At 38.3% G+C, this 27,257-nt stretch overlaps 1 protein-coding gene across 13 annotated transcripts in view; it reads left to right on the top strand.

Moving 5' to 3' along the window:
* Positions 1–27,257, top strand: part of NFIA (nuclear factor I A) — a 379,515-nt gene that overhangs the window by 317,257 nt on the left and 35,001 nt on the right. For 3 of the 13 annotated variants that reach the window (XM_059689359.1, XM_059689360.1, XM_059689368.1), the window contains 4 exons: positions 2,726–2,904; positions 5,171–5,336; positions 21,538–21,629; positions 25,088–25,831. In XM_059689359.1, coding sequence (XP_059545342.1) covers positions 2,726–2,904; positions 5,171–5,336; positions 21,538–21,629; positions 25,088–25,129 — 479 coding nt within the window. In that variant the 3' untranslated portion in view covers positions 25,130–25,831. Of the gene's footprint in view, positions 1–2,725; positions 2,905–5,170; positions 5,337–21,537; positions 21,630–25,087; positions 25,839–27,257 lie in introns of those variants that run through there. The other 10 variants (XM_059689356.1, XM_059689363.1, XM_059689361.1 and 7 more) reach the window with 8 other exon arrangements.

The raw sequence follows: 27,257 nt of genomic DNA, 5'->3' as shown, positions 1-27,257 counted from the left end.
TTCTATTTGAAGAAATTAAAGGTCGGGGTCTTGAATGATTTATGTCCAGTCCTACAGTGAACTGTGGCTGAGCCCGAAAGTCTGAGACATGAGAAAGTAGGGGTTGTGAAGGATGACCCTTTGAAATGCACACTCAGCAACTGTCTAATTTGAAACTACAGGCTAAGTGATTTCCTGGTATTAATTAGGAATTAATTGATCCTTCTAAGTCAGTCATTGTAGAATTAACTCCAAACAGTACCATGTATTCTCAGATTTGGGTTCAAATAAATTCTATGCCACAAGGAAAAAGTGAATAAATTGTTTTATGTAAAATAAAACCAAGAAGCTAAGGTCTAAATTTAAGTTGATCATGGTTTTCTTTTACATATTTAACAACAGGTGAGGAGGTTTATTAACAGGTAAGGGAGGAATTACAAGATCCTGTCAAATTGTTTCCTCTATCAAGTTCCTTTAACGTTGATCTGTCCAGTCTTCGCTCCAGTGAATATTTTCTGCTGGGCATCAATTTCATGATCTAACAGTCATTCGTCACTTTTTATTGAGCATCTGAAGCAGTGCCACTTTATTATTAAGGCCTGCCTCCCAGGGGCTCTTGACAGTGGAATAGGCACTATTGTCATTGACATGCTACAGAAGTTGAGTATATCATTTTGTTATGCTCAGTACATCCCCAGCCTCCTTGGGGAAATGCCACATTCTATCCCTAACTAAAAACTATTTAGTCAAATGTAGGGCACTGGGTCAAAGTTTCTTGCTACCAGCAAGAAAGAACATACCATATCAGATGGAAAAAGAAAATTCCTTTGGTTCTTTAAAGCCAGTAGCACAATTGGCAGACTAAAAGATGACCAGAACTAATTAACTTTTTAGCTTGGGGTTTTTAATTCAGAAACCATATGGCTCCCAACATTTATCATACATTATGTGAAGTCCTAAGTTTGATCAGTTTGTCTATAAGCTCCCTGGATTTTTGGCAGGTGAAAAAAACACACCAAAGTTTTAAGTCCATATTTATTTACATGGTGATTTTATTCATTTCTGTACCACTCATGTATTCAAACTTTCATGGTACCTTCAACAGATATATTTTGGGTGCCAGACAGTTTCTGGGAATATGACAGTGAATCATTAAATGGATGGAAAAACTATTTACTAAAATGAAGAAAACTGGGAGAAGAGCAAGTCTGAGGGGTGGAAGGTGACAAGAATTCTGGTTTGAATAGGTTATGTTCAAGATGCCCTCAATTGTATGATTGAAGACAAAAATTTGTGTTGGCTCAATGTTGTATCCCAAGTCCAAAGTAGGAGCCCGTAAATACCCACTGGCTAGATTAAAGGTTGCGTGAATGAAAGGGTCCCATCAGGTCATCTACAAGATATGAACTGGACTGTTGTTACTACTCCAAACCATCTTTCAACTCTTTAAAAACTACATATGTCATTCTGAATCTCAAAATCCTAACCATCACAATTATTATCCAGAAATGCCCCAATCCTAAAGATATCCCAGTTAGGAGCAAAGAACCCACATCCAGGGGTTCTTAGGGATGCACCCTTTCTTACAGTCCTTGGCTGTGCCAATATAGAGTGGTGGAAGGCGTGGCCTGTCTTACTTAGGTTTCACTTCAGTTTTATGAGTTCTTCTCAGTATTAGGAAAATTACATTCTCCAAAAATCTGGGTATTCCTCTGTTTTCTCTTTGCAGGAGCTCCTTGAATGTAAATAAAAATAAGAAAAGATAAAAACTCTTATCTGCGTTTACTTGGGATCTGTTTCTTGGCCCTCATTGAGAAATGTGAGCTGCTGTCCTGGCATTACTTGCTTTGAGTATCTTCAGCCCTCTCCATGGGCTGCTCTTACCTGCAGCAGATTTTATTGATCGCCCTTCCAACTGAAGGACAGCAGTGCTCTCAGAAAAATTATTCAGCACCTCACATGCATTTTTTTTAATCTAATGCAAGCTTCTTTCTGTGCCAGTGAGATTTAGCAGGGTTCTAATATAAGGGATAATAGTTTTCAGAGTCTTTTATCAGTTCTTATGGACAGAGGGCCAACAGTTTAGCAGGGTCACTGGCTACTCAGCCTGTGGGTCCCCTTGCTCTAACATTATGCATTTTCGAGTTTGGCTTTAGATAGAAAAAAAAGAAAAGATGACAAAAAACCTTCCATGTAAAGTGAGGCACCCAAATTGCACAGGTTCATTAAGTGATCATTTACTACATACTTCAAAAAATTTCATCCTGAATTGGTCCCTAGAAATTTCCTTGAAAGGGGCATAAGAGCTTTAACAATGAATTATTGTCTATGGCTAGCTCAGCATGAAAGGGGATCCATATGTGCACACTAGAATTTGTCATATGTAATGTCAGTTAAATCAGGTCTAATCTACCAAATACATTTTTTATTGCTTGCTTCATTAAAAGAGCTCTTAAGGTAATGAATAATCTTCAGCTTCACCAAGGATTATTAATGCCTTTATAACTCATGTCCACTGAAAATAGAAAGACAGGTTGAAACTCTACCCTAATCTAATCTCCATGTTTGTCTTAGAGCCTTAAGGAAGAAAGTCTGTCAGACCTTTCCAGTGTTAAACTCAGTCACATGAGCTATGCCATGAATTGGGTCAGGAGAAGAATTTTTTTAAAACAAGTTGAATCGGTTTAAAAGCTGTGGCAAAGCGTATCTTTTCCCATCTTAACTGTGACGTTTTCTTTCCCACCAGCAAGTCCACATGCAACACCATCGACTCTTCATTTTCCGACATCACCCATTATCCAGCAGCCTGGGCCTTACTTCTCACACCCGGCCATCCGCTATCACCCTCAGGAGACGCTGAAAGAGTTTGTCCAACTTGTCTGCCCTGATGCTGGTCAGCAGGCTGGACAGGTGGGGTTCCTCAATGTAAGGAAACCTCTTTTTTTCTAATTTCTTTAGAAATATTAACCAAATGTAAAAATAACAAGGGGAGACCTTATGACCATGTGACATTGTGCTCTAATGTTGTGCTGACTGACTGCAGACAAATGTCATATTTATTCTAGATTGTGGGAAAGTTAACTTACCCTAAGAGTGATTGGCCAGGGTTTAAAAACAGTGTTTGTGTTAAGTTCGCAACTGTCAAGTTTACGGATATAAATCATCTCGAGGGTGAACTCTGTAACCTTCCAAGGTCCGTGGGCTGATAATTCCACCTCATGCATACTAACCCTAGGGCTCATTGAGTTAGCAAAATAGAAAGACCAAATAATTTTAAATAATGGTTTGGGGTGGTAGGGAGAGCTAGGGGGCGGAGGGGACACAGATGTTTCAGATCAACTAAGTTGATATTTTTAAAAATACAGTCTTCTAACACTTTAGATCAAGTTGACCAGTACTTGAACTCAAGATGCTAGAAGTACAGTTTATTATGGTTTGTTATTTCTGCAAGCAGTTATCTTTCCCACTTATCTTTGTATAAAGCTGAACAGGATTCAGTAGTTTCAAATGAATGTTTTTATTTATTTTTTTCTCAAACCAAACAATCACAGTTTGAAATAGTATTCCAAATGTAAAAGTAATTTTTAAAAATCACGAATTTTATTTCAGCTATGGAACTACATGTTTACAATGGATAGCTGCATCCCAAGGCCGAAAATAAGACTAATGACTAGGAAATAATGACCAGCATAAAGCTGAATGTGATTCCCCTTTTCTCCTAGTAACTGCACATGAAGCCACAGATTTGCCGTAATTATTATCGCCTGGTTTAAAGTGTTATATCACACTGCCCTACCACTGATTTTCTTCCCTTGCAGAAACACCTGATTCTGCATATCTGAGACAGAATAGGCAGCTTTGACTAATGTCTGGTGATGTGTTAGCAGATACATTTCTGTCTAGACAACAAATCAATATGGTGCCTTTCTCCTTTTTGCTTGTGTATTCATTTGCTTGGCTCATTCTAAAGAGTTCACTTATGGACTTTTAGCCCACTCAGAAATAACACACAGGCAAGTTTGTTGGCAAGAAAGCATAGCATTCTGATCGTCAGACGAGATAGTCTTTGAGGAGCAATTCTAAATATCTAAGTGAATGTCGATGAGGGAGTGAAACTGCCTCTGCAGAATCATTAAGCTTAAGCTTAAAAGCTAGGACAACAGCATCTCTTTCAACTGAATTTTGATTCGGGTCTGGAGCCTAAATATGAGCTGTTATTGCCAGTCGAAGAGTGTCACTGAAGTCTGGAGTCAGAAAGGCCACCTGGGAAACCATGAAAAAGCTGAAGTGATCGCCAGTATCAAGCATCTGACCTTTACATTTCTAACTTTTTTTAATAGTCTTGACACCATCCTATATAACTGTCAAATGCCCAGTTTTGCATTTTGATCCACATTTTATAGGCTATGAGGCAGTTCTCTTCATGGGACCATTTGGAAAAACTTTAAAATGAAATGGATTTTATTGCTTTCTTCAATGGGAAATGTTCTTTTGTTAAAGAGCTGTTATTTGATTGTTCTAACATCAGGCAGCTAAATAAATATGACTCTTCATGGCATATGCTTATATCGTTTAAATCAAAATTAGAAGTGATTTTTTTTCATAGCAGAATTTTGACAGCTGAATTTTAAAGTTTCTGTGCCTGATGTTATACAATATGTGTAGAAATATTTAATGTTCACTTAACATATTTATTAAATGTTATATAATATCAACTTTGAGGAGTGGAAATAAAATATTTTTTATCTCAAATGCACATTTAGGCAACTTTACTATATCTATATAAATAGACATAATAGAATAATTCTGCAATCTATAAATACTTATATATTAAATAAATATTTAATAATCATGAGCATGATGACAAAGATAGGAGTTAATACAGAATTGAAACATTCCAAGCAAAAGTTGGCAGGTCATTTTACAGAACCTGATGCAAAGAAGGTTAACGTAATTCAAAAAATAAATTTAGGATGCACTGAGCATGTATACCTAAGACTATGCTTTTGTGGAATGCCTTAAGAACAACCCAGCAACCCATATGCTCTTATGGAAGAATTCAAGTAGCTAGAATACTTAGTAATTTACATAAATGCTGCCTAATGAATCTTTTGTTTTAAGAAGCAGCTAATGGTTCCTGTCTGTTTCTTCTCTTTCTTGTGTGTGTTTTGTTTTGTTTCCACCCTTGTAGCCCAATGGGAGTAGCCAAGGCAAAGTGCACAACCCATTCCTTCCCACCCCAATGTTGCCACCGCCGCCGCCACCACCAATGGCCAGGCCTGTGCCTCTGCCGGTGCCAGACACAAAGCCTCCAACCACGTCAACAGAAGGAGGTGCAGCCTCCCCCACCTCACCAAGTAAGTATGGCTGAGACAAGGCGTCGGTCACTGATGAGGCTCTGTGCACTTGGATCCACACCTAAGCTTAGTCTGTCTCTGCGTAGACTCTAGTGATAGTCACAGATCCCCAACAATGGTCAGAGCATGAGTTTGCAGAACCAAAACCAGATCAACGTGAACACCACTCTAGGGTACTACCAACTACTCCAAATGTGGAAATGATTGGGTGTTTGGGTGAATAAAATGGTATAACTACATTCCCAGGACAGAAAGCAAGTTATGAACTATTAAATTTTGCATCTCATTTGCGTGGCTTTTAATGCTACCCTCATGATTATCAAACAGAATCTACTTGAATGAATCTTTATTAGCAAAAAATTTCCTCATACTTCTCTATAGCCCTGCCTTCCAGTGATTTACAGTCCCAGAGAAATGCACTTGATGAGTGTGAAGGTTAAACACCTCACTCATCAAATGGGAGAAAAAGTTTAGACCAAAGTAGCGATGCAAAGATATGTACATTAAACATTCACCAAAAGTAAGAGCCTGGCAGAAGAGATCTGGTGAGCTAGTAGTCATGACAGTTGGTTGGCGAGGCTGGGAAGGGGGGGGAGATAAAAGGTAGAAGTGGATGGAAAGAGAAAAGAACACTTCGTTCTTCTCTGGATCATCTGGGAACGTGTGGTCAGACAATATAGAATTTCAAAACCTTTTTGGATTATATGGATTGTTATTTGAAGAATTAGAAAGAGAACAGTTCTGATATTTTAGAGATCACAAGAGGATAGGACACACAAAGTTGATTTTTATTAGTACCTGGAACAATGACAAAAAATAATGATGGCTGGAAGCATAGTTTCAGATGATGGATGGACTGCCTAATCTTGACAAAGGGTGTGATGAGCACCTTCCCTAAAGCTTTACAGAGGGATTGGAGTAGGAAAGGTTAGGAACTGTGACAGTGACCCTAAGAAGAGATCTTCAAAGGTGGTGAGACGGGACACAAGGAATCTACTGAGGAAACTATTAAAGTAGACCAGGAAAGAAGTGTTAAGATCAAGAACTTGAGCAGTAGTTATAGAAGATGAATGGAGGAAAGCTCGAGGTGGGTGTTTAGTAGACATGAGCTTTGGGATTGGGCTGCCACTTAGATGAGTATAGTGAAGGATGAATCAGGCCTCTCAGCTTCCTTACCTGTCAGTGTTGGTATTGTTTGCGGGTGGAAAAGTGCCAAAGAGGAGAAATGATCCTCTGTTGATACTGTGTTCATTAGATTTAATTCTGGGGACACTGAATCAAAATGTCTAGAGTCCCTCATGGACATGTGTTTGAGAGTAAGCTTTGGATTACCTAGTACTTATTCAGTTTGATAATACATGCAGAAGTGCATGGCATCGAGCATGGATTCGGGTTTTACAGAAAAAATGTTGAGGGTCCAGGGATAATTTTGGGGAGACTTACTTTTGGTAAAAAGTTGTTCAACACTTTCAGCAAAGGAGAAAGAGGGAGAACAATGACATAGGAAGCAAACTAGGCTTGGTTTTGGTCTACAGATCTCGGAAGCTCAGCTTAGAAAGAAGCTTCTGAGAAGCAGAGGCTCATAGGTGTGTCCTGCTTATTGAATATTAATGTAAAATTTTTAAACAGTTCATAGAAATAACCACCCCAAACTATTAAAATCTAGTCGCTGGGGATATTGTCTTACAAATTGGCAGCCACATGCCTCTGTGTCCCACTTTTCTGTTCCACTCTTCCCTGCCTGCACAGGACAATGACACAGTCCTTTAAAACCCTTGTAGTAATATTCTACCTATTCTATATAAACATATCCTCACTTCTACTCTACTCTCAATTCAATGTTTCATGCATTCATTGTGTATTATCTAGTAATGGGGCTGGGACTTTTCTGAGTCCCTGCAGAAGAGCAGAAATACCATGTGCAGGTATTGAAGTCTAAAGGATAGGGGCTCAAATCCCCACCTTCCAAATTATTAGTTTCTCCTTGAATCACAGTTTCCTCATCTGTAAGATGTGGTTGACAATACCTACCTGGCAGGATTGTATGAAATCAGCCATGATAAGCACCACTGCCAAATCAATTGGAGCATTTTATTATCAGTGGAAGGCTCCAGGCTGGGTAATAGTGAAATATGTCTTTAGAATGTGTAGAAGCTACTCAATACTTAAATCAGGTGCATGCCTTTTTGAGTCCACAGTTCTGGACTCCAGTCCTTGAATTGAATAAAATGCCTTGTATAAGAAGATAACCTGTCATCCATCCTCTCATGCCCAGCCTCAAAATGCCAATCTATAAGCCAATATCTCCAGTGACTAGATTTTAATAGAGTTTGGGGGTGGTTATTTCTCTGACTTGTTTAAAAATTCATTTCATATAGTTACATGTTTATAGGAACAGTGTTTAAAAGTTGTGAGAGAAAGGAGACTATCTAGAGAGAGGCCTAAAGATTGATATAGGTAATTTTATACTTACTTTTTGAATCATAGGATTCTAGAAAGGTAGACAAAACAAAATGTTCTATTGATGACATAGAAAGGTTTTTATCATCATCAGAGACTTAGCCCATTATTTCTGGGCTTTCCTGGGGTTTGCTGAATTCACAACAAGGTGTTGTTTTGCAGCTACATATCGCTTACTATCTTCTCCCTTATCAATACGACAGTGATAGTCTGGGAGGCCTGTCATTTAGCATAGGAGAAACCTCTCCAATTAAAAATCTCAACACCTACTGGTCCACGTTGAGAAGGGGTTTAAGGACCCCCACAAAACATCCTCTTCTATACCCTGATTTCTGAACCAATTGATAAATAAAATACAAGAAAAAATAAGATGGAAGACCAGGCTGTAACCTCTAGTATTAGAGAATATAGTATATAACTCTGAGCAAATGTGCTTCCGAATTACACAGACAAATCTACCCATCACTGGAAGTGCTGGGCCATTGCAGGCCTTGCTACATAGGGTCTGCCCTCCATGTAGAGATGATGGCTATGTGCCTCCTGCCAGCACCTGTCTCCCTATGTGAGAGAGGCAAGGAAGGGGGTGGGACAGTCCAGTTTCTACTTCCAATCTATACAATGAGTGAGGGAGGGGAGAGGGACCACGATATAAGCAAGGGAAGAAATAGTAGGCATTAAGTAGCCCCCACCTCCTCCTCTAACATTTGTCTTTGATGTCTACCTTCCTTCATACAGCCTTCAAATAGTGAACACTTGTCATGTGCCAATAACTGAGTTAACTGCTTGGGATACAGAGACAGTTAATCCCACTCTAAAGAAATATGGGATTTATAGAGGGAAACTGCTGGTAAACGGATGGTTCTCATGGGCAACATGGGACAAAGGCAGGCATGGGTGCTACAGGAGGACTTGGGAGAGGGAGTTTGGTCCAGGTGCAGGGCCTGAGGTAAAGGTTTTTTTGGAGGGGGTGACTAAGTCACTTAGTAGGGATAACATTCTGGTGTTTTACGTCTGAGAGAGAAGACAGAACTTTTCTTCAGAAACCAGTTTGTGGATTGGGATGTGTCTAAAATTGGATTACTACTGGATAAAAATTGAGGGCAAATATAATTTCATAAATTATGTACCTTCTTAGAAATTAAAACCACAGGATGGTTGGATCCTGTTTATCAGTGTATTAGAGCTCAACTTTAGCCAGAAGAAACATCATGACAGGGTATTAAGTACAGATGCTCAATACCAATAGTATGTCTACATTTGATTTTCAAGTAAAAAGAGCTTAAAGGTAAAAGTAGGAAATCATGCCCAGGGTCTCCTGTATTACCAACTTTCCTGAGCCTCGACTCCCTTAATGGGAATAACACTAACTGCTCTAGCCACTGTCCCAGGCTGAGTGTCAGGATGAACTGGGGTGACAGATGTGCTGTGCTCTAGACAGTTAAAAGTCCAAGGCATCATTTCAATATCCTCTTATAATGAAATACAAATGGATGCCAGCCTAAAGCAGAATATGTATTTTTAAACTAATCAGTTGCCTCTGGCACCAGTACTCAACTTTGCAACTGTGGCCAGAAAGACAGGGTAAGGCAGATTTGGGGGGAAATCTGCCTATGAAATAAATACATTATAATGGGGGGAAATCCTTACCTGTGCCCTAAAAAGAAGAAGAAGAAGAAGAAGAGTAAGGGTGCTAGTAATAGTTCTGCTCTCTCTCAAGGAAAGCTGTTGTACTGTTGATTTGTTTGGAGAAAGATTGATGTACTATGTCGGACCTCTTTAGGATACCATGACAAATAGAAGGGATAACCTGTAGAGTAATTCCCAATGGGTGTGTTTTAATCCTGCTGACTAACTACTTTTGTGGGTTTTAATACCCAGTGAGAGGATGTCAGTGCTTTCATTCATTTAGTAAATAGTTATCATTGACCATCAACTATATGCCAAGCAGTGTTCTAGGTGTTATGATTCAGCAGGAAATGAAAGAGATAAAAATCCCTGATTGTATGGAGCTTTTTATTTTAGAGAGAGAGGACAGAAAACAAAATAGTAAATAAAATAGGTAGGAATGATGTCAGATGGTGATATGTTAGTGCTACATAGGAAAATAAAGCAGAAGGGAGGAGTAGTGGGGGTGGGATACAGCTATAAGCAGGGTGGTAGGAGAAAGCCTGTCTGAGCAGGGACATTTGAACGGACCTCACAGGAATGAGAGGGTGAGCCATGAACTATAGGGAGAGTTTTCTAAGCAGAAGGAACAGCCAGTGCAGCCTGGGACAGCGCAGAGGCCAGAGTGGTGAGAACAAAGTGAGGGATGGGTGAAAGAGTAGGAGGAGGAGAGGTCAGAGAGCTCAGTGGATGAGTTTGGGAGCTCGGAGGACAAATAATGTAAGTTCTTATAGGCCATTGTAAGGACTTTGGCAATTGCTGTGAGTTAGATGGGAATAGCAGAGTGAGACTACCTAGGTTTTAATAGAAACACTTTGAAGGCTTTGTTAGAAATTGATTGCAGGGGGGTAATAATTAAAGCAGGGGGACCAGTTAAGAGGCTGTCTGGGTTTTTTATCACTAAATATGAGTGTCTTCTACATGACAGCCACTATTCTAGGCACAGGGGATGCAAAGGTGAACAAAACAGCCCCCTTCCTTTGTGGAGCTTGCATTCTTGAGGGATGGGACAACCAATAATTATAAGTAAATACAATGGAGGAAACAAACACGAGGAGCAGGTGGCACCCTGTTCCAATAATCCAGGCAAGAGTTGCTAATGACCTGCACCAATGTAGGGGCTGCAGGGGTGGTGAGAAATATTTTAAAGGTGAAGCTGATAGAATTTACTGGCACATTAGATATAAGTTGAGAAAAGAAAACTAGAGAAATCAGCAGTAAGTCCTGAGGTTTCTGACCTGAGCAACTGGAAAGATGGAGTTGCCATGAACTGAGATGAGAAAATGGCAGGAAGGCAGTTCTGGGTGAGGGGTGGGAATCAAATTTGGTTTGACCATGATTGAGATGCCTATTAGGTATCTTCCTGGTGAAACGAATTATATTAACATCCTGCCTGTTGCAGCTCTTTGCAGTTTACTGAGTTTTTCCATATGCATCATCTCATTAATTGGTAAGGGACTCCTTTTCAAACATGTAATACAATGAATGAGAACAACAGCTCAAGAAGAGAAGAAATCTCATTACATTTGGGTCTATTTGTGGTATGATCATTCAAAATTCACTGTTCTTTTTCTTAATTGTATTGTAAGATACAGTTTTTATCTTCCTTGACACCAAATCACATTATAAAAATGGACTTTTCTAGAAAAGAAATTGAAAATTGGCATCATAGCCTGGAATTACAATGGAAAGAAAAAACACTTTTGAATCATGAAGGAAGATATAGCATTAATATTTTCCTTTTTAAAATTAATTAGGAACACAAAAATTCAATTTAAAAAATGCATAAACTTTTTAGTCCATGACTTCTTAGCCATGAACTTTTGATTTTTAAAAACTAGAATTTTATTAAAATAGAAACATGTAATAAGTTTCCTTTATCACTTATTTTTATATCTCTGATGAATGAATACGAATCTGTTAACTAAGAATATAACAATAATCTCTAACTGGAATGGAAATTTTCTAGTATAATAATTAACATATGTTCAATGCTTTTTTGGTTGCAAAGCTCTTTTACACATATACATTCTTTTGTTCGGCTTCCTAAGACTCCTATGAGGTCAGGACTTTATAGATAAGGAAATTGAGATTACCATAGAAAGTGGAGGTTACTTTCCCAAGATTGTGCTTCCTTGTAGCTTGGAAGGGACTCAAACACAGACCTTGCCAGCTCTTTTTACTTCCCCATACTGTAACTAAACTAAGTACAAAGCAATGTGACAAGATTTCTGGTTACCTAGGAGCCAGAGATACCTGCTCATGTCTGAAATTAATAACAGTAAAGTATTGAGCCTTTACTAATATTCAAGCACTTTAAAAATGTTTTCATATGTATTCTCTTGTTTGAAACTTCACTGTAAGTCTATGAAATAAATACTTTAAAATGTAAATACCTTAATTGAGAAAGACAAGGAGAGAGAGAAATAAGATAACTTTCTCAAGATCACTCAGACAGGTGTGGCCACATCATGATTCACACCCAGCCATGATTCATATCCAGCCACCTTGAACCTGTAGTTCATACTCTTGGCTACAGCATCCTATGAGTGTGTTTGCTTTGGCCCAAAGTTTCCATTTGTTAGCAGTGAAAACTCTATGAGAGAAATATAGAGGCAGATGTTAGTGGTCATTTATACTTTAGTATGAATTGGTTTCTGTTGCTGAGAGTAATTCTTATTATTAGGGAAAGAAAGAGAGCAGAAAATTTGGAAGGAGATAAAACAGTAACAGCAAAGAGGTGAAAAAGAGGAGATGCTAGCAGAGGCAGATTTCCTTTATTCTCCAGGATTGTTGGACTGAAAGTTAGTTCAACCTCTTCAGAGGACAATTTAGTGTTTCATATATATATATATATATATGTAAATTTTAAATGTAAGCCATGCATATCGTAGGATATGTAAGCAAAGACATATCTCAAGTATTCATTGCAACATTGATTTTAATAAAAGATTGGTAATACCTATATATTCACCAATATTATATATATATTAGGAACCTTTTAAAAATAAAGAGATGGTCTATATGAATTCATGGCATAATCTTTGAATTATATTAAGTCAGTGCTAAGAAGTGTGTATAGAATACTGCTATAGAGTGGGGGATATATATACACACTTGATTGTGTGTCAAAGGACAGAAACTTGTTTGTTGAGGGATAGCTCTTTGGTACTTAGTCAATGAGGATCAAAGATATTATTAAATTTTAAATCATACATAATGATTCTGTTATATTTTAAAATATTTGTCTAATCACTACAGTGCCCAAAATTCACACATGTGGTAGTGGGTAAGGGGTGGGTCCATAAAATCCTATAAAAGCCTTGACAATTTTTTATACACCTAGATTTTAACTACACTAACCTGAACTTTGAGTATGATAGCAAAAATGTGTGCTGTTTCTGGTAAAGTGTCTCACAGATAGTCTAGAATTCAGTACAAAGTTAGCATTTTTATTCTCAGTAGCCATTATTTGGTCACAAATGTACTATATTAAATCACAATTTTTCATAAATAGTTTTGCAGAGTATTTCTTCCTGTGCACAATCCAAATTTTTAATGTTTAAATTTGCACAGGATAAAGAAAAATAATGATTGAAAATCGGGCACTTTGATAGGTATTTTCTTATGCATTACCTGAGTTGCATTTGATTATTATTTTAAATCTGCAAAATTAGAATTGTCAGCCCTCTTTTAAAAAAGAGGAAACTGTAACTAAACCAGGATTCAGACTCAGGTCTGTTGGACTCCTGAGCCCAGTGGTTTCTACACTACCAGGGCAGATACTGTTTTAAGATATGCTATCGTACACCTTTCCTCTGAAAAGCCTAAGACACTCTATAAAGAACTTCTATATAAATTCCAAGAATAAAAACTCCTGGGTACATTTAATAGGATGAAAAACAGAGGAACAAAAACAGGAGAAAGGAGAGTAAGAGATGAACATTATAAAGGAGTGAGAAAAAAGAGCAGACAATGGAGGATCACATCGTTAGGGTATCTTAACCCATTCAAGACTTGATTTGGTCTCAGTGTTTTACTTTTTCAGGTAACAAATAAGTTTTAAGATTTCCTTTATAAAGGTAATATACAGCAAGGTTGGAAACTTGAAAGACATAGAAAAGCATGAAAAAAAATATATTCTCCTATATTCTCCCCCAGTTTTTTAGTGCATGTTATATGTATATTTGTGTATGCATATACACACACATATAAGATGATGGTGACCTACTGAATATAACATTTTTATGCTATTTTTATTAATTACCATTTTATACCTTTTCTTATTCATAAAAGGTTAGGAAATGTGATTCTAAATAATTTTTACTTATTCCTACTATAGGACATTAACTTTTGTATTAGCCTGTGAGGTATGTGCCAGCATGTGCTGGATGCTGCATGTGGAGAAGCTCAGACAGGGTAACTGGGTGGCCAAGATCACATTTCTAGGGAGAGACCGAATGGATTGAATCCAGGATTTTCTGGTTCTAAAACTTATTTTCTATTGACTACATTGCACTACTGCAAAAAGAAAAATATTATTTGGGGTTTTCAGGTTCCACTTGTGTTTATTTTACTCTAAGATTAAAAATTACTGGAAGGTATTTAAAAATCACCCACAAGATCACTCTTTAGAGGTAATTATTTTCTGTATATATTTTAAACATAATCATGATAGATGTGTGCATATATGTATGTGTGTATACATTTTATTTTATAAACTTGTGATAATCATTATTTTTAAGACATTTTTTATTGATTTCAGGGAGGGAGAGAGAGATAGAAACATCAATGATGAAAGAAAATCATTGACTGTCTGCCTCCTGCACACCCCCCACTAGGGATCAAGCCCGCAAACCGGGCATGTGCCCTTACTAAGAATCGAACTGTGACCTCCTGGTTCATAGGTTCATACTCAACCACTGAGCCACACTAACTGGGTTTAAACATATTTAACAGCTGCAAAATATTTCAACATATGGATGAAGCATTACTTTGTAACTTGGTTCCCGTTTATTGCTCTTATAAGTAATGCTGTAATGAATATCTTGCAACACAAATTTTATCTGTACTTTTAAGTATTTATTGAGGATAAAGTCCCAGAAGTGGGTTTCCAGAGTTACACTGCCTTTCCCGAGGCTATGGATTCTTTCAAAAGAGAGCAATCCAATATATTGATCTAAGTTTCTCTTTTTTAGTAAACCCCAGCTGAATCCAGGGTTTATTTTCTGTGGCTATTTAATATGACTTTCACCTGTGCTTACCCTTATACATTGTTGCTTCTGATCAATAAATGTGTCCTATCAATTGAACAAAACACAGTATACATAAAAAAATAAATGAGTTATAGAATTTGGATTAGCCATCAGATATAAATTTAAGTGACCTGAAACAAGACTGTATTCTTAACCTTTAAAATTATTATGTATAAAAAAAACCCTTAAACCTTTAAGTAGACTGGGTACAGGAAGAACTCATTGTAAAGTGCCTCTTTATCACACAGATTTTGGTAACATAAGGTCAAAGTGCCACCAGTTTACAAGTTGCTCAGATCCTCTTATCTCTGTCTGCACACATGAATTGTCTTGTGCCTTCCTTTCTACGTGTGTTACCCCAAATCATGATGTTGCTTGAACCCCTACCTCCCTCTGAGGAGCCTTAATATATGTAGAAATTCCAGCAGAGCAAGGCCATCTGGCTGAATTGATTCTCATCATGATTTTTGTGAACTATTGGCACATTAGACATGTCATGTAAATTGTTACTATACATGTTAAGTAATGCTAATATGTTAAAGTTAGAATTCAGGAAGATAGCTCATGGGTATGTTGTTCTTTAATAATTTACTGGTGATAAGCAGGCTTTAATTTCTTGCCCTGAGGGCTACCTTTTTGTTGTTGGTGGTGGTAACTTGTTTGTAGAGATAAAAGATTTGCAGGGATTATAGAATGAGGTAACTGACTGCACAGATGTGATCAAAATAATGGAAGTTCAGTGTGGTTATCTCCTAGATTTCAAACATCTGGATGTTAACTACATCTGTTCCATCACATGGGAATTTCTAGGTCTCTGAGGACTGGGTCATGTGTAACACAGGCTGTGCTCCCGTTGCTGTATAATGATACTAATAATGCTAATTCGGCCCCATAAACTTGTCAATACCAATAGGTTTCTCTGAAGGAAGAAACTCCGATATTCTCCAGCGTTTCTTTTGTGACCTTGCAAGAAATAGTGCAGTTGAAGTTCCTCAGTGAGGTCCATGGTAGTGACTTTCATTTAGAAATCAGCCAATTTATTTTCTTACAGTTTCTGCATTTTTTTTTTTTTAGATATGGGTGTTTTCTTATAGGGCTTTTTTTGTTTGTTTTTTAAAGAACACCATAGTGCATTAAGAGAAGATTCTAGAAATTATTTTTGTTAGGTATTTAGTCATCTCACTGTTGCAGTTTGCAGCTGAATGCTGCCTCACCCACTCTCAGGTGTCCCTGGTGAACAGTTACTGAAATTGCCGTTTGAACACAGGGATCTGTCCGAGTCTGCATTCCTAAACTTGGTTTGATTACTTCTGTCTAATAGCTAGCACATTCCTGGGAAGGTAGGAGAATCCCAGTAAGTCTATTGGAGTGCAATTGAATGTTTGACTACTTATTTTCAGAGGGAAATTCCCCGCATGTGAATATGTCTGAATTACTGAAAACAAGGGAACATGTGAGGGCATATTGATATTTAAGATATAAAGGGAAAAGGTTTAGAGTAGTAAGACAACTAGTTGTCTTAGGGTGTTTAGAATGAAAATTTGTGTTTTTGGTTATTCTAGAAATTATTTCTTCTCTTAAAAGAAAAATAAATTCAAAAGACTTTTCCACCCTCCATGTTCAAACAGGTCTCTGATCCTCTTACTGCATGGCAAAATATAATTTGCAACGTCTCCTCTTTTTTCCTTTCCCTCCACGATTGATACCTCCGATTCCCACCTCTGCTCCTTTGCTTGTGCTGCTTCCTCTGTGACCGCTAATCCATCCGAACCTGTCAGCCAACGCATCTTTTCCAGCCTGTCTCTGACGCCATCTCCGTCTTCTCTGTAAAGCTTTTGCTGTTCTCCTGCCAGGTGTTACTTTTCTGTCCTTTAACATTCCACAGACTTTTATTTATATTACTTTTGGGTCCTCCTATTTTCATTTTCTGTACTCATCTCTCCCCGTTAGACTCGAACATTTTGAGGAAGGCAGTGTGTCTTACTCACCTTCGCATCTGCCATCATGCTCAGTAGAGGGCCTGGCACAGACCGAGGCAGAGAGAGAGAGAGAGAGAGAGAGAGAGAGAGAGAGAGAGAGAGAGAGAGAGAGAGAGAGAGAGAGAAGTGCTAATGGGTGATCACTGCCACTCTTCCTGCCCTCTTTGTAAAGGATAGATCCTAGCACTCTCAGAAGTCCTGTAAAACTATTGCTTATAAAGGAAGAACTGCTCTTGAACCATTCCCCCAGCTGATCATACTAACCAGGACTTGTACTGCCAAGTCAGCAATTTTCAACCTTTTTTATCTCATGGCACACATAAACTAATTACTAAGATTCTGCAGCACACCAGAAAATATACTTTTTTCCAATCTGACCCCCCAAAAGTTATTTTGATTCATTCACAACAGATGGCAATTGTTGTGTTGGCTGTTGTCATTTTTCTGTTTGACAGTCTAAGGCAGCGGTTCTCAACCTGGGGGTCGCGACCCCTTTGGGGTCAAATGACCCTTTCACAGGGGTCGCCTAAGACCATCGGAAAACACATATATAATTACATATTGTTTTTGTGATTAATCACTATGCCAGTGGTTCTCAACCTTCCTAATGCCGGGACCCTTTAATACAGTTCCTCATGTTGTGGTGACCCCCAACCATAAATTATTTTCGTTGCTACTTCATAACTGTAATTTTGCTACTGTTGTGAATCGAAATGTAAATATCTGATATGTAGGATGTATTTTCATTGTTACAAATTAAACATAATTAAAGCATAGTGATTAATTACAAAAACAATATGTAATTATGTATGTGTTTTTCAATGGTCTTAGGCGACCCCTGTGAAAGGGTAGTTAGACCCCCAAAGGGGTCGCGACCCACAGGTTGAGAACCGCTGGTCTAAGGGAAGAGAGGTCCGTGCCCCTGACTAAATAGTCAGGTATTGCATGATTTTAAAATTTTTGTGGCACACCAGTTGAAAATCGCTGGCCTACATGAAGGATTATATATAGAACTAGCAATACATATAAGTGGGTAACACAGAAGGCTGGGGTTTTCTTCATGTGGATCAAATTATGGTTTGGAATCTCGATATTTACCATTGTGGTTTAGGCCAAACTAAGACTCTTGGGTAATGTGAAGAAATGCATTAGAGAGAGGAAAAATATGCTCAGATCCGTGCAAATAAAAGCTGGTGGGAAATTCTTGTAGGAATGTTCTTCCATAATGTCAAGAAAATGGTCCATGGTGATATTGCTCCTATAGATAAGATGGCTGCTGAAAAAACAACAATAAGCACTTTGTTTCAGAAGTAGCCAAGTAATCAATAATTTGATTTCTAATAGGTATGGTTGCCATGAGGACTTTTATAATGAGGTTATAGAGGCAAATTGATTTCCCTTGTGACTTTATCAGAAAATCTTCAAATGCCTTGAATCTTTCCTCCAGAATCCTAAAAAAAAATGCCTGCAGTAATCCTCCCAGAAAATTATTTTCTGGATTTCCTGATTTCCTGAAGCTCTTCCTGTAGCATATGATTATTGCTGTTGTAAATAAGACAAGGATTATAATTAAGAAAGCTATGAATGTGATATAATAGCATAATCACAGTTGTATATAACTAATTACCACACTGCCCCCTTTACTTGACTTTATATTCATGTTGAAAGCTCTTAGCTGTGCATGTACAATTGATTCATGATGGTGTAAGTGGTTGTTTTAATAAAAAGTTTCAATTGAGGTTTTTGTTCAGCACTAGAACTTCCCTTATTCCACTGATCCTTTGGGAAACTCAGATGCAACTTATATCATTTATGGAACTACATCCTGTAATAGTGAACACTCTGCCTGTTGTAGCTACAATAATGGAAGATGAGTCAGAATTTCTTTCTTCCTTCCCTTGTTTTTCCTGTGTCCTTGATTTTCCCCGGAACATAGCTTTCTATAGAATTAATGTCCCTGGGCACCATTTGTTCCATCTGATAACTTGAGTACTCAGTGATTCACAGATTTTTGTCGTGGTAATATACTTTTTTAAAAGATGCAATCCCATCACCACTTCTCTCACCAATGCTCTCTTTTTTAAAAACCAGAATAAACTTTGGAGCAGTTTGAGTAACTATGAGAGCATTAAAAGCCTTCTGAGGTGTTTTGAAACAAGAGCAAGGTTTGTCTCCTGCTTGAAGGAGGGAAAATATACTATTGTCAGCCTCACGGTAATTTTGAGTGGCTAAATTATTTGTATGCTAAACCTTCTTTCAAATGCCAACATTTAGGTCAGACAAAAATAGAGAAAGGGCTGCAATACAAACCTTTCCAGTTTTAGTAAATTCACTATGTTCAATGGAGAACTATCTTCACACACACAAACGGAGAGAGAGAGAGAGAGAGAGAGAGAGAGAGAGAGAGAGAGAGAGAGAGAGAGAGAGAGAGACCTTTCAGCATGCTTGATGTCACCAATGTGGTAAAAATGTCATAGGAAATCCTGCTACTTGTCTGTGATGACCTGTGCAGGTCTGTGTACACAGTTCTCCTAGGACAGTGATGGTGAACCTTTTGAGCTCAGCGTGTCAGCATTTTGAAAAACCCTAACTTAACTCTGGTGCCGTGTCACATATAGAAATTTTGTGATATTTGCAACCATAGTAAAACAAAGACTTATATTTTTGATATTTATATTATATATTTAAATGCCATTTAACAAAGAAAAATCAACCCAAAAAAATAAGTTCGCGTGTCACTGTCCTAGGACCATCAAACTAAGCACGCATGTTTCAGCATCTGTCATTAACCACCTTAGCATTTCTTCACGCCTTTTTGTTTCTTCTCAACCTACCTACCTGTTCACATGTGAAAGAACGCTTCCCCCCCCCCAACCACTAACAGGTTTAATAGGTCATTTCATCTACTAACTTTCTCCCTTATCTCTCCCATGTTCTCTTTGTGCCCTAGGAGCAGGTAAATTCACTACCAAGTAATTATAGTCCATCATTTTCAATATAAAATTTGCCATTGAGACTTATTAAAGTGTATCAAGCATATGAAAGCAATAGACTAAATGAAGCAATTAATAAAGAGTATTTTACTGAGCTTTGAAAAATATAAATTTCCCCCATACTAGTGAGTGAGAGGTATTTACTGAATGGCTAAATGCAGAAGTTTTTCCTAAATCTGTTGAAGTTGGTCTGACATAGGATGGGCCAGGGAGGAAATCAATAGATTCACATTGCTAGACAGTACATCATCATACATTTAGGTCATTGGATATAAAGCTATTACTGAAGCACTCCTTCTAACACAAACACTACTAGAGCAAACATTTTCTGATTGGCAGGCATCAGAGGAACCTCATGTTCATCCTCTATTCGGTGCTGGTTTGACACAGCCACACCACATGACCGTCCCAGATCTGAGTGGGTGACTTCGCTCTTCCCAGAAATGACCAACAGGAGTGGGCCAGATTGGTGGGAATTTTATTCCTAGATGTGTTTACCCAGAGAAACAAGGAGTCTACACAGTTTTCAGTAAAACAGAAAATCAAAGGAAGAGAAGCAGATGATGATATCAGTAAGGAAAAACAAATCTGGGAAAGGAATTTGGTATTATTCCCTCAATTATCTGTGTTTTTAAAATTGTAGATCTTTTTGATCTTTTAGATGATGTGTGTTTAGAGACAGTCCAAAAAAACTTAGGCCTTTTACAAGTAATGTTAAGAAATTTGAAATTAAGCAATGGTCTTTGTGAAAATTCTAGTACAAAGAAAGAGTGTGAATAAATCCTTGGATTTATAAAGAAGGAAGTGTAGGACACCGAAAAAAAAATGTACATTTGGATTTATGAGCCAATGAAACACCAAAGCCAGTGAATTTCTTCCGCAGTAAAGTAGAGTGAAGTTCTTAAATATAAAAACCAACAACAAAATTTCCAGACACTTGAAAATAATAGTAAACTGAAGTGTAGGGTCTGCGGTTCCAGTGTGACATCTTAGAGTTTGTGCCAGAATGGAAGGGTTCTAGGACTGGAAGACTGCAAATGTTAATATTTCAAGCACATTTTGGGCATCAGAAAGATTCTAGGTCAGGGGTAGGCAAACTTTTGACTGGAGGGCCACAGTGGGTTCTTAAACTGGACCGGAGGGCCGGAACAAAAGCATGGATGGAGTGTTTGTGTGAACTAATATAAATTCAAAGTAAACATCATTACATAAAAGGGTACGGTCTTCTTTTTTTTTTTTTTAGTTTTATTCATTTCAAACGGGCCGAATCCGGCCCGCGGGCTGTAGTTTGCCCACGGCTGTTCTAGGTTCTCTTCTGGGCCTATAAAAACAGCTTGTTCTAACATCCTTTCTGGGGACCCATTAATTCATTCTGTAAAGACTCCTCTTCGATATGTAGCTATAGAGGCACGGGAACACTTCATGATTTTTTTTTGGAGTGTATAGTGTGAAAAACAAGATTGTAAAATGAACTGCTTTCCTGCCCTTCCTAATTTCTTTCTCCCTGTGCTCTACAAATTAGGGTATCTCTTTCTGACCTCAGAGCTTGCATTGAACTCAGAAAGTATACTTTGCAAATGTCCTGCATGTTCTAATTTGTGTGATGGGAGGAAAAAAGCTCAACTGAGCACCAATTTGACATCGTTTTATTCCAACAGTCTTTGGACACCAACACCCCTTCCCTTTTTGACTGTCTAAAATGCCCTTGCTAGCCAGATCCCTTCGCTAGCTACAGTGTTTGCACATTTCCTCGTTGATCAGCTGCGTCGGCTGGGAGACTGTGTGTTTTGGTGTTGTTTGTGTGCAATCTCGTGCTGCTTCCTGAACGCATGTGTCCCTTCCTTCACAGCCTACTCGACACCCAGCACCTCCCCCGCAAACCGATTCGTCAGTGTTGGACCACGGGATCCAAGCTTTGTAAATATCCCTCAACAGACACAGGTGGGCCGCTCTCATCTTTTCTGTATGTGGTGCAGCTTGTTTTATTCATCAGGTGCATTGTAACTTGTCTTTCCGCACAACAGGCTGCATTTCCCAGCCCCTTGTTTGGTCCCCTTTCCTCCCAACCTCCTCTCCGGTCCTGGTCCTTCAGCCACATTTCCATGTGTTCTCAGAAATCGTGGAAAAGTGCCTGCAATTTTTGCTTCTTGTATTGAGGGAGCAGAAGAGGAGGGCTTCTGGACCAGAACTGCTTTGACTATGGCAAGAAAGATTCCCTAGTGCTAGCTAGTGTGTCTCCTCTGCTAGGGGTCTGTCTCTACATGCAAGGAGGCAGTAGTTCCCTACCAAACCTGTAATATAAACTCTGGCTGCCAGCGACATTAGAGAGCATGCTAGGAATGGGGGAACCAGCCACTCTTCTGTATTCATTATAGGGTCCCCAGGAACCTGGCAAACTTTCTAAAATAAAGGGTTTGTGAGCCCTATTAAGTTGCTGGTGTTGGTGCAGAAAATAACTGGGGATGTCTGTTCCTGGCTACACTGGCACTGGGACTGAGGTGCAGAAGGGTGGGAGGGGATGGAGGTGGGTTTGATGTCTTAGATTGAGGTAGGTGATTGAGAAAAGAGTATGCCAGGACATCTAGAGCTTATTTTTCACTAGAAAGTTGTGTTTTGTGCTAGTTTCGGTCAAGGAGAAGAAATATCTTAAAGTTTTGAAATGGCTTCTGCTAATTGAGAAACCATGAAAGACTTTTGTAGTACAAGGTAGTGGCTGTAGAGATAGATATTTAGAGGTTTGTGAAATAGAATTAGAGTCGACTTTTGAAAGAAACTCCTCTCTGATTTCCTAATTGGAATGTGACCATATATTATCATAATTGACATAAAGAAAATATTTTCTCTATGAGGTTCTCAGCATGGTGGTTGAAAAATGTTTCTCCAGGATATTTTGTGCATATATATGCCTGGGTGTGTAATCGCCAGATGCCAGATTTATAACTGCTCATCTTTGTTTGTCAGACTCTGACCAGGTGCTTGTGAATGGGCTACATTTGCTGGGTTCATGTGCTCTCTCCATAAAGGGTTTTACTTTATTGCTGTGTCGACAGCACGGGTTAAACTGCATTGCATCTGAAGCCTTCCCTGCACTGAAGCAGGGTCACAGAAAGTACAGCCTCAGAGGAGGCAGCTGGGAGGAGGGGGGAGCGAGAAGGAGAGAAGGTTAACTCTTGAATTTCCCACTTCTGCTGTTTCTCCTGAAACAGGCCAGTACTTGGCATCTGGGATTAGCATTGCCTATTCAGTCCCTCCCATAAAACTGTTCAAGTTTATTGCTTACTTTCCCATACCTTCAAATATTTAACTGGTAAATTTGAATAATTACCTCAGATGCATTAAAATAGAATGTTTCATTTAATACTTTGGGTTCACACGTTCAAGTTCAATGGGAGGGGAGAACTGGGGACAGTGGCTATAATAATGGATGGTTTCTTTTCTCAAAGCCCCAGTGTACTCAGGTTACTTCATCAAAAACCTCAAAAATGCAGTTTGGAAATGTCCTATGTGTATGTTACGTAGTGTTTTTTTAAAAGAAGCAGTGATTCACAGCACTGAAATAATACTGTGTTCCATTCACTGTGTTTGTCTAACATCAAAATGTGTTACATCGCAACATGGCTTTGTTTCACAGATGCCTTATTTAACCCATAAACTGGGTCTCCATGTTGTTGACCACAAAAATTCAATTCTTAAAAATCCAGATTTTTCACGCATCTGGATGAATGATGTCATGTAGACCCAATATTGGCATCTGGAACTGAACTTCTTGGTTTCTGTTAAATATTTGGCATCATAGGGATAGCAGCTTAAATGCGCGCTCTCTCTCTCTCTCTCTCTCTCTCTCTCTCTCTCTTAATCACAGTGACACCTGCCACATTTGGCTGGAAGAAAGCCATCCCCACTTATCTTATGAGAAACTGTGCTGATGGAAGTTGTATTTTTTTCTATAAATATATATAGAGAGATATAGAGGTATAGAGATATATATGTTCTGAAGTAAAAATTATGTGCTCTAAATATTTTAATTTTCTGGAGTATATATTAACTCTTCTTAAAAAAGAAAGAACCACATTCTGGAACCATTTAAAGTGTTAGACATGTATAGATATAGATAGTAAAAATAATGACATACTTTTTTTTAAAAGCTGCTTTTTGAAAAGACATTCGTTCAGAAAAGGGATTTTTTTAAAAAAAATATATTTTTTATTGATTTCAGAGAAGAAGAGGGAGGGAAAGAGAGATAGAAACATCAATGATGAGAGAGAATCTTTGATTGGCTGCCTCCTGCATACCCCCTACTGGGCATTGAGCCCAAAACCCAGGCATGTGCCCTGACCGGGAATTGAACCTTGACCTCTGGTTCATAGGATGATGCTCAACCACTGAGCAACACCAGCCAGGAGGGTTTTTTGTTTTGTGTTGGTTTTTTTTACAAGAATTTTTAAAGATATAATTTGAACATGGCCTGCAGATTCGTAATTTTCTAGGCAAGCTTGTATTTTTTTCTGTATTGACCCTTTTGTTACTAAGACATGAAATTTGTATTAATTGAATTACAGGAAAAGTTTTCTGGGAAAACAAAATTTTGCTTTCTGTCTTTGGAGAAGTAAAAAGTGAAGAGTCACCAAGCAGATACTTGAGCTTTACAAATGCAGAAGTGACATCCTGCACATAAATCCATAAACAAATGTAAAATAAAATGGCCTTTCTTTCTCCCAAAGACCAGTTCGCAGTGGAAATATTCCCAAAGTCTGAAGCATCAACCTATAAAAGGTGGATTAGATATGGTCTCTGCTTTTTTTTTTAGCGGATAGAGCTTATATGCACAGATATTTTAATTACACAGTTACCATTTTATTATAAGACCTTTCTTTCCAAAAAAAAGAATTTTTTTATAGATAACTTAAATTTACTCATTTTATTTACTAAGTATGTTAGGTAACTTATCTAACTAACCTTTACAAAAGCCACCCAACACAATAGATATAATTATCTCTACTTTATAGAGTTAGAAACTGAGTTCTAAAGAGATTGTTGGTTTTCCCAAGGCCTATGCCCTCTAACCACTGTACTGCACTGCCTCATGAGCTGGTGAGCACCTTGCCCTGATATTCAGAGACTCATGCTCAACTCTCAGGAATACTTCTGGAACATTCCCTGCTTTTAAATTTGAGATTGTATTAAAATTTAATCATTAGTATAAACCCAAAATAACTGAAAGCATGCTCTCAAAAAAATATTTGTACACCAGGTTCTTAGCACCATTATTTACAATAGCCAAAAGGTGGAAACAACCCAAGTGTCCATTGTCAGATAAATGGATAAAATCTGGCATATACATTTTATTGTGTAGCTATCATTTCAAAATGGTATAATGCATATTATTCTGCCTTTAAAAGGAAGGAAACTCTGCAATATGCTACAACATGGATGAACCTTGAAGGCATTATGCCTGTAACAAACCAGTTACAAGAGGACAAATACTGTATGATTCCACTTATGTGAGGTACCAAAAGTCGTCTAATTCAAAGACACAGAAAGTAAAATAGTGGCTGCCAGAGCCAGGGGAAGGATTGAATGAAGAGTTATTGTTTAATGGTACAAAGTTTCCGGTTTGCAAGATGAAACAATTCAAGAGATGGGTGGTGGTGATGGTTGCACGACATTGTGAATGTACTGAATACCATGGAACTGTACACTTGAAAATGGTTAAGATGGTAAATTTTTTAAAACGTAATCATTAAATAAATTCCAACAGCCCTTTCACCTCTTAAGAGTCTAAAATTCTGTAAAACAGCCTAGAAAAGTGGACTGTTTACCAACAGGATCCACTGTAATAGTGTGCCGACCTCTCTGGGAGCAGTATTCTCATGCCCGGCACATAGTGGGTAGTCAGCATTTATTGGCTGAATCTAAATGATTCATAAGGAAGCTTTAAAATAATGACTTTTCCTTATTACGGTCATGATACATGTTAATTGTGGGAAAATACAGATGGGAAAAATAATAAAAATCACTTGTAGTCCTACTGTTAACATTGCTGTATAAATTCATCCAGACTGTTTCTATGCAACAAATACATTGCAAAAATGAGATCATATTACATACACTGTTTGGTAACCTGCTGTTTCTTCCCCTTAACAATATATTATGGCCTTCTTTCCATGTAAATTGGGAAAAAATTGAATATTGGCTTTTATTGCACCTATTCATCATCTGTAATGATTGGTAGGGAAAGATAACATGGATAATTGAAAGCCATTTTTCCTCCTCCTTCCCTTCCAGTCTATTTTTTTCTCCAGAGAATTCCTCCCTTCACGGAGACAGAATTGCCTTCTCTTTAGCCTTGCCTTGAGGTAGTTTTCTTTCAAAATGCATTCCAATTGCATTGTGTATCTCACCCCAGCATTCGGCTCTGTTCGAATATCCCTGCCAAGTTATCTATCCCATGCTTCCGCCTCACTCGTCTGCTACCTCGGCTACTATCATTATTTGTCTCTCATTTCCCTCCTCCCTCTCCATTTGGTAACTCATCATTAACATGGGGGGTGGCCACCTCCCCACAGCCTCAAGAACACCCATCAAGCCTGAGATATCATAACCACTGATCCCACCCCAAATCTCATTTCCCAGTATTGCCCCATGACAGTTGATATTAACAGAGAGAAAGTCTCTGGGGCATCGAGCATTTACTTCACTTTGGACACTATCCGTGTCCCCTGCACGCCCACTGAATGCTGTAATAGAGAACATGCCGTCATTTCAGACAGCAGAAAGCCAATGACCATTTCAATTGCATCTCATAATTTAATCTGATCCCTGAAAACAAGAGCCATTAAGAGGAGGCATTTATTTAGAGGGGAAAAAATGTTAATATTTCATCATCAGGTAATAAATAGGAATACCAATTCCCACACAGAAGGACTGAGCAAAGAACTCATTTTGATTCAGGTTCTAGTTTAATCAAATGCTCAAATAAAATGCTTAACCTGCAGAACTTCAACGAGGACTAATTCTTTAAAATGAAAAATGAGTGCAAACAATATTAAAAACAGGCATTTCTTTCCTGCCACCCAAATCTATCACTGTTCTGCGTCAACAGAATCATGGTATCTGAAATGCTATTTAAAACCAAATTACCATTTGGGTTATTAGAAGAATCGCTTGGCATGGCATGGGCCTGATTTGTTGACAAAAAGGCACAGGTGCTGTAACCTTTGCTTAATAAATCATTTAGCTGCCTGACTTGCAAGCAGTGTGACTGCCTTTGCGTCATGAAATTTACAAATGTAGGCACAAGCCCACACTTCACTGTGTGGTGAACCTGCTGACCTAGAGCTCAGGAATGGGTGTGGCACCCATTCTCTGCCTTTGGTGGGGGTGCACAAGGTACATGGGACGGTGGCATATATGGAGACATTTCAGTGCGTTGCCATTCTGTGTGTCGTGTTCCTGAAGCTCTGCCTGAGAGACCAAGACATAGGCAATCTGCAGAGCTCTTCCTAAGTCCCTTTCCTTGCTCACTCGTCGTTTTTCACTATATTCCCAATACCTACCCAATGCAGGGAC

This window comes from Myotis daubentonii, chromosome 3 (assembly GCF_963259705.1).
Source record: "Myotis daubentonii chromosome 3, mMyoDau2.1, whole genome shotgun sequence".
NCBI classification, from domain to species: domain Eukaryota; kingdom Metazoa; phylum Chordata; class Mammalia; order Chiroptera; family Vespertilionidae; genus Myotis; species Myotis daubentonii.
This window is presented reverse-complemented; position numbering and strand designations above follow the sequence as displayed.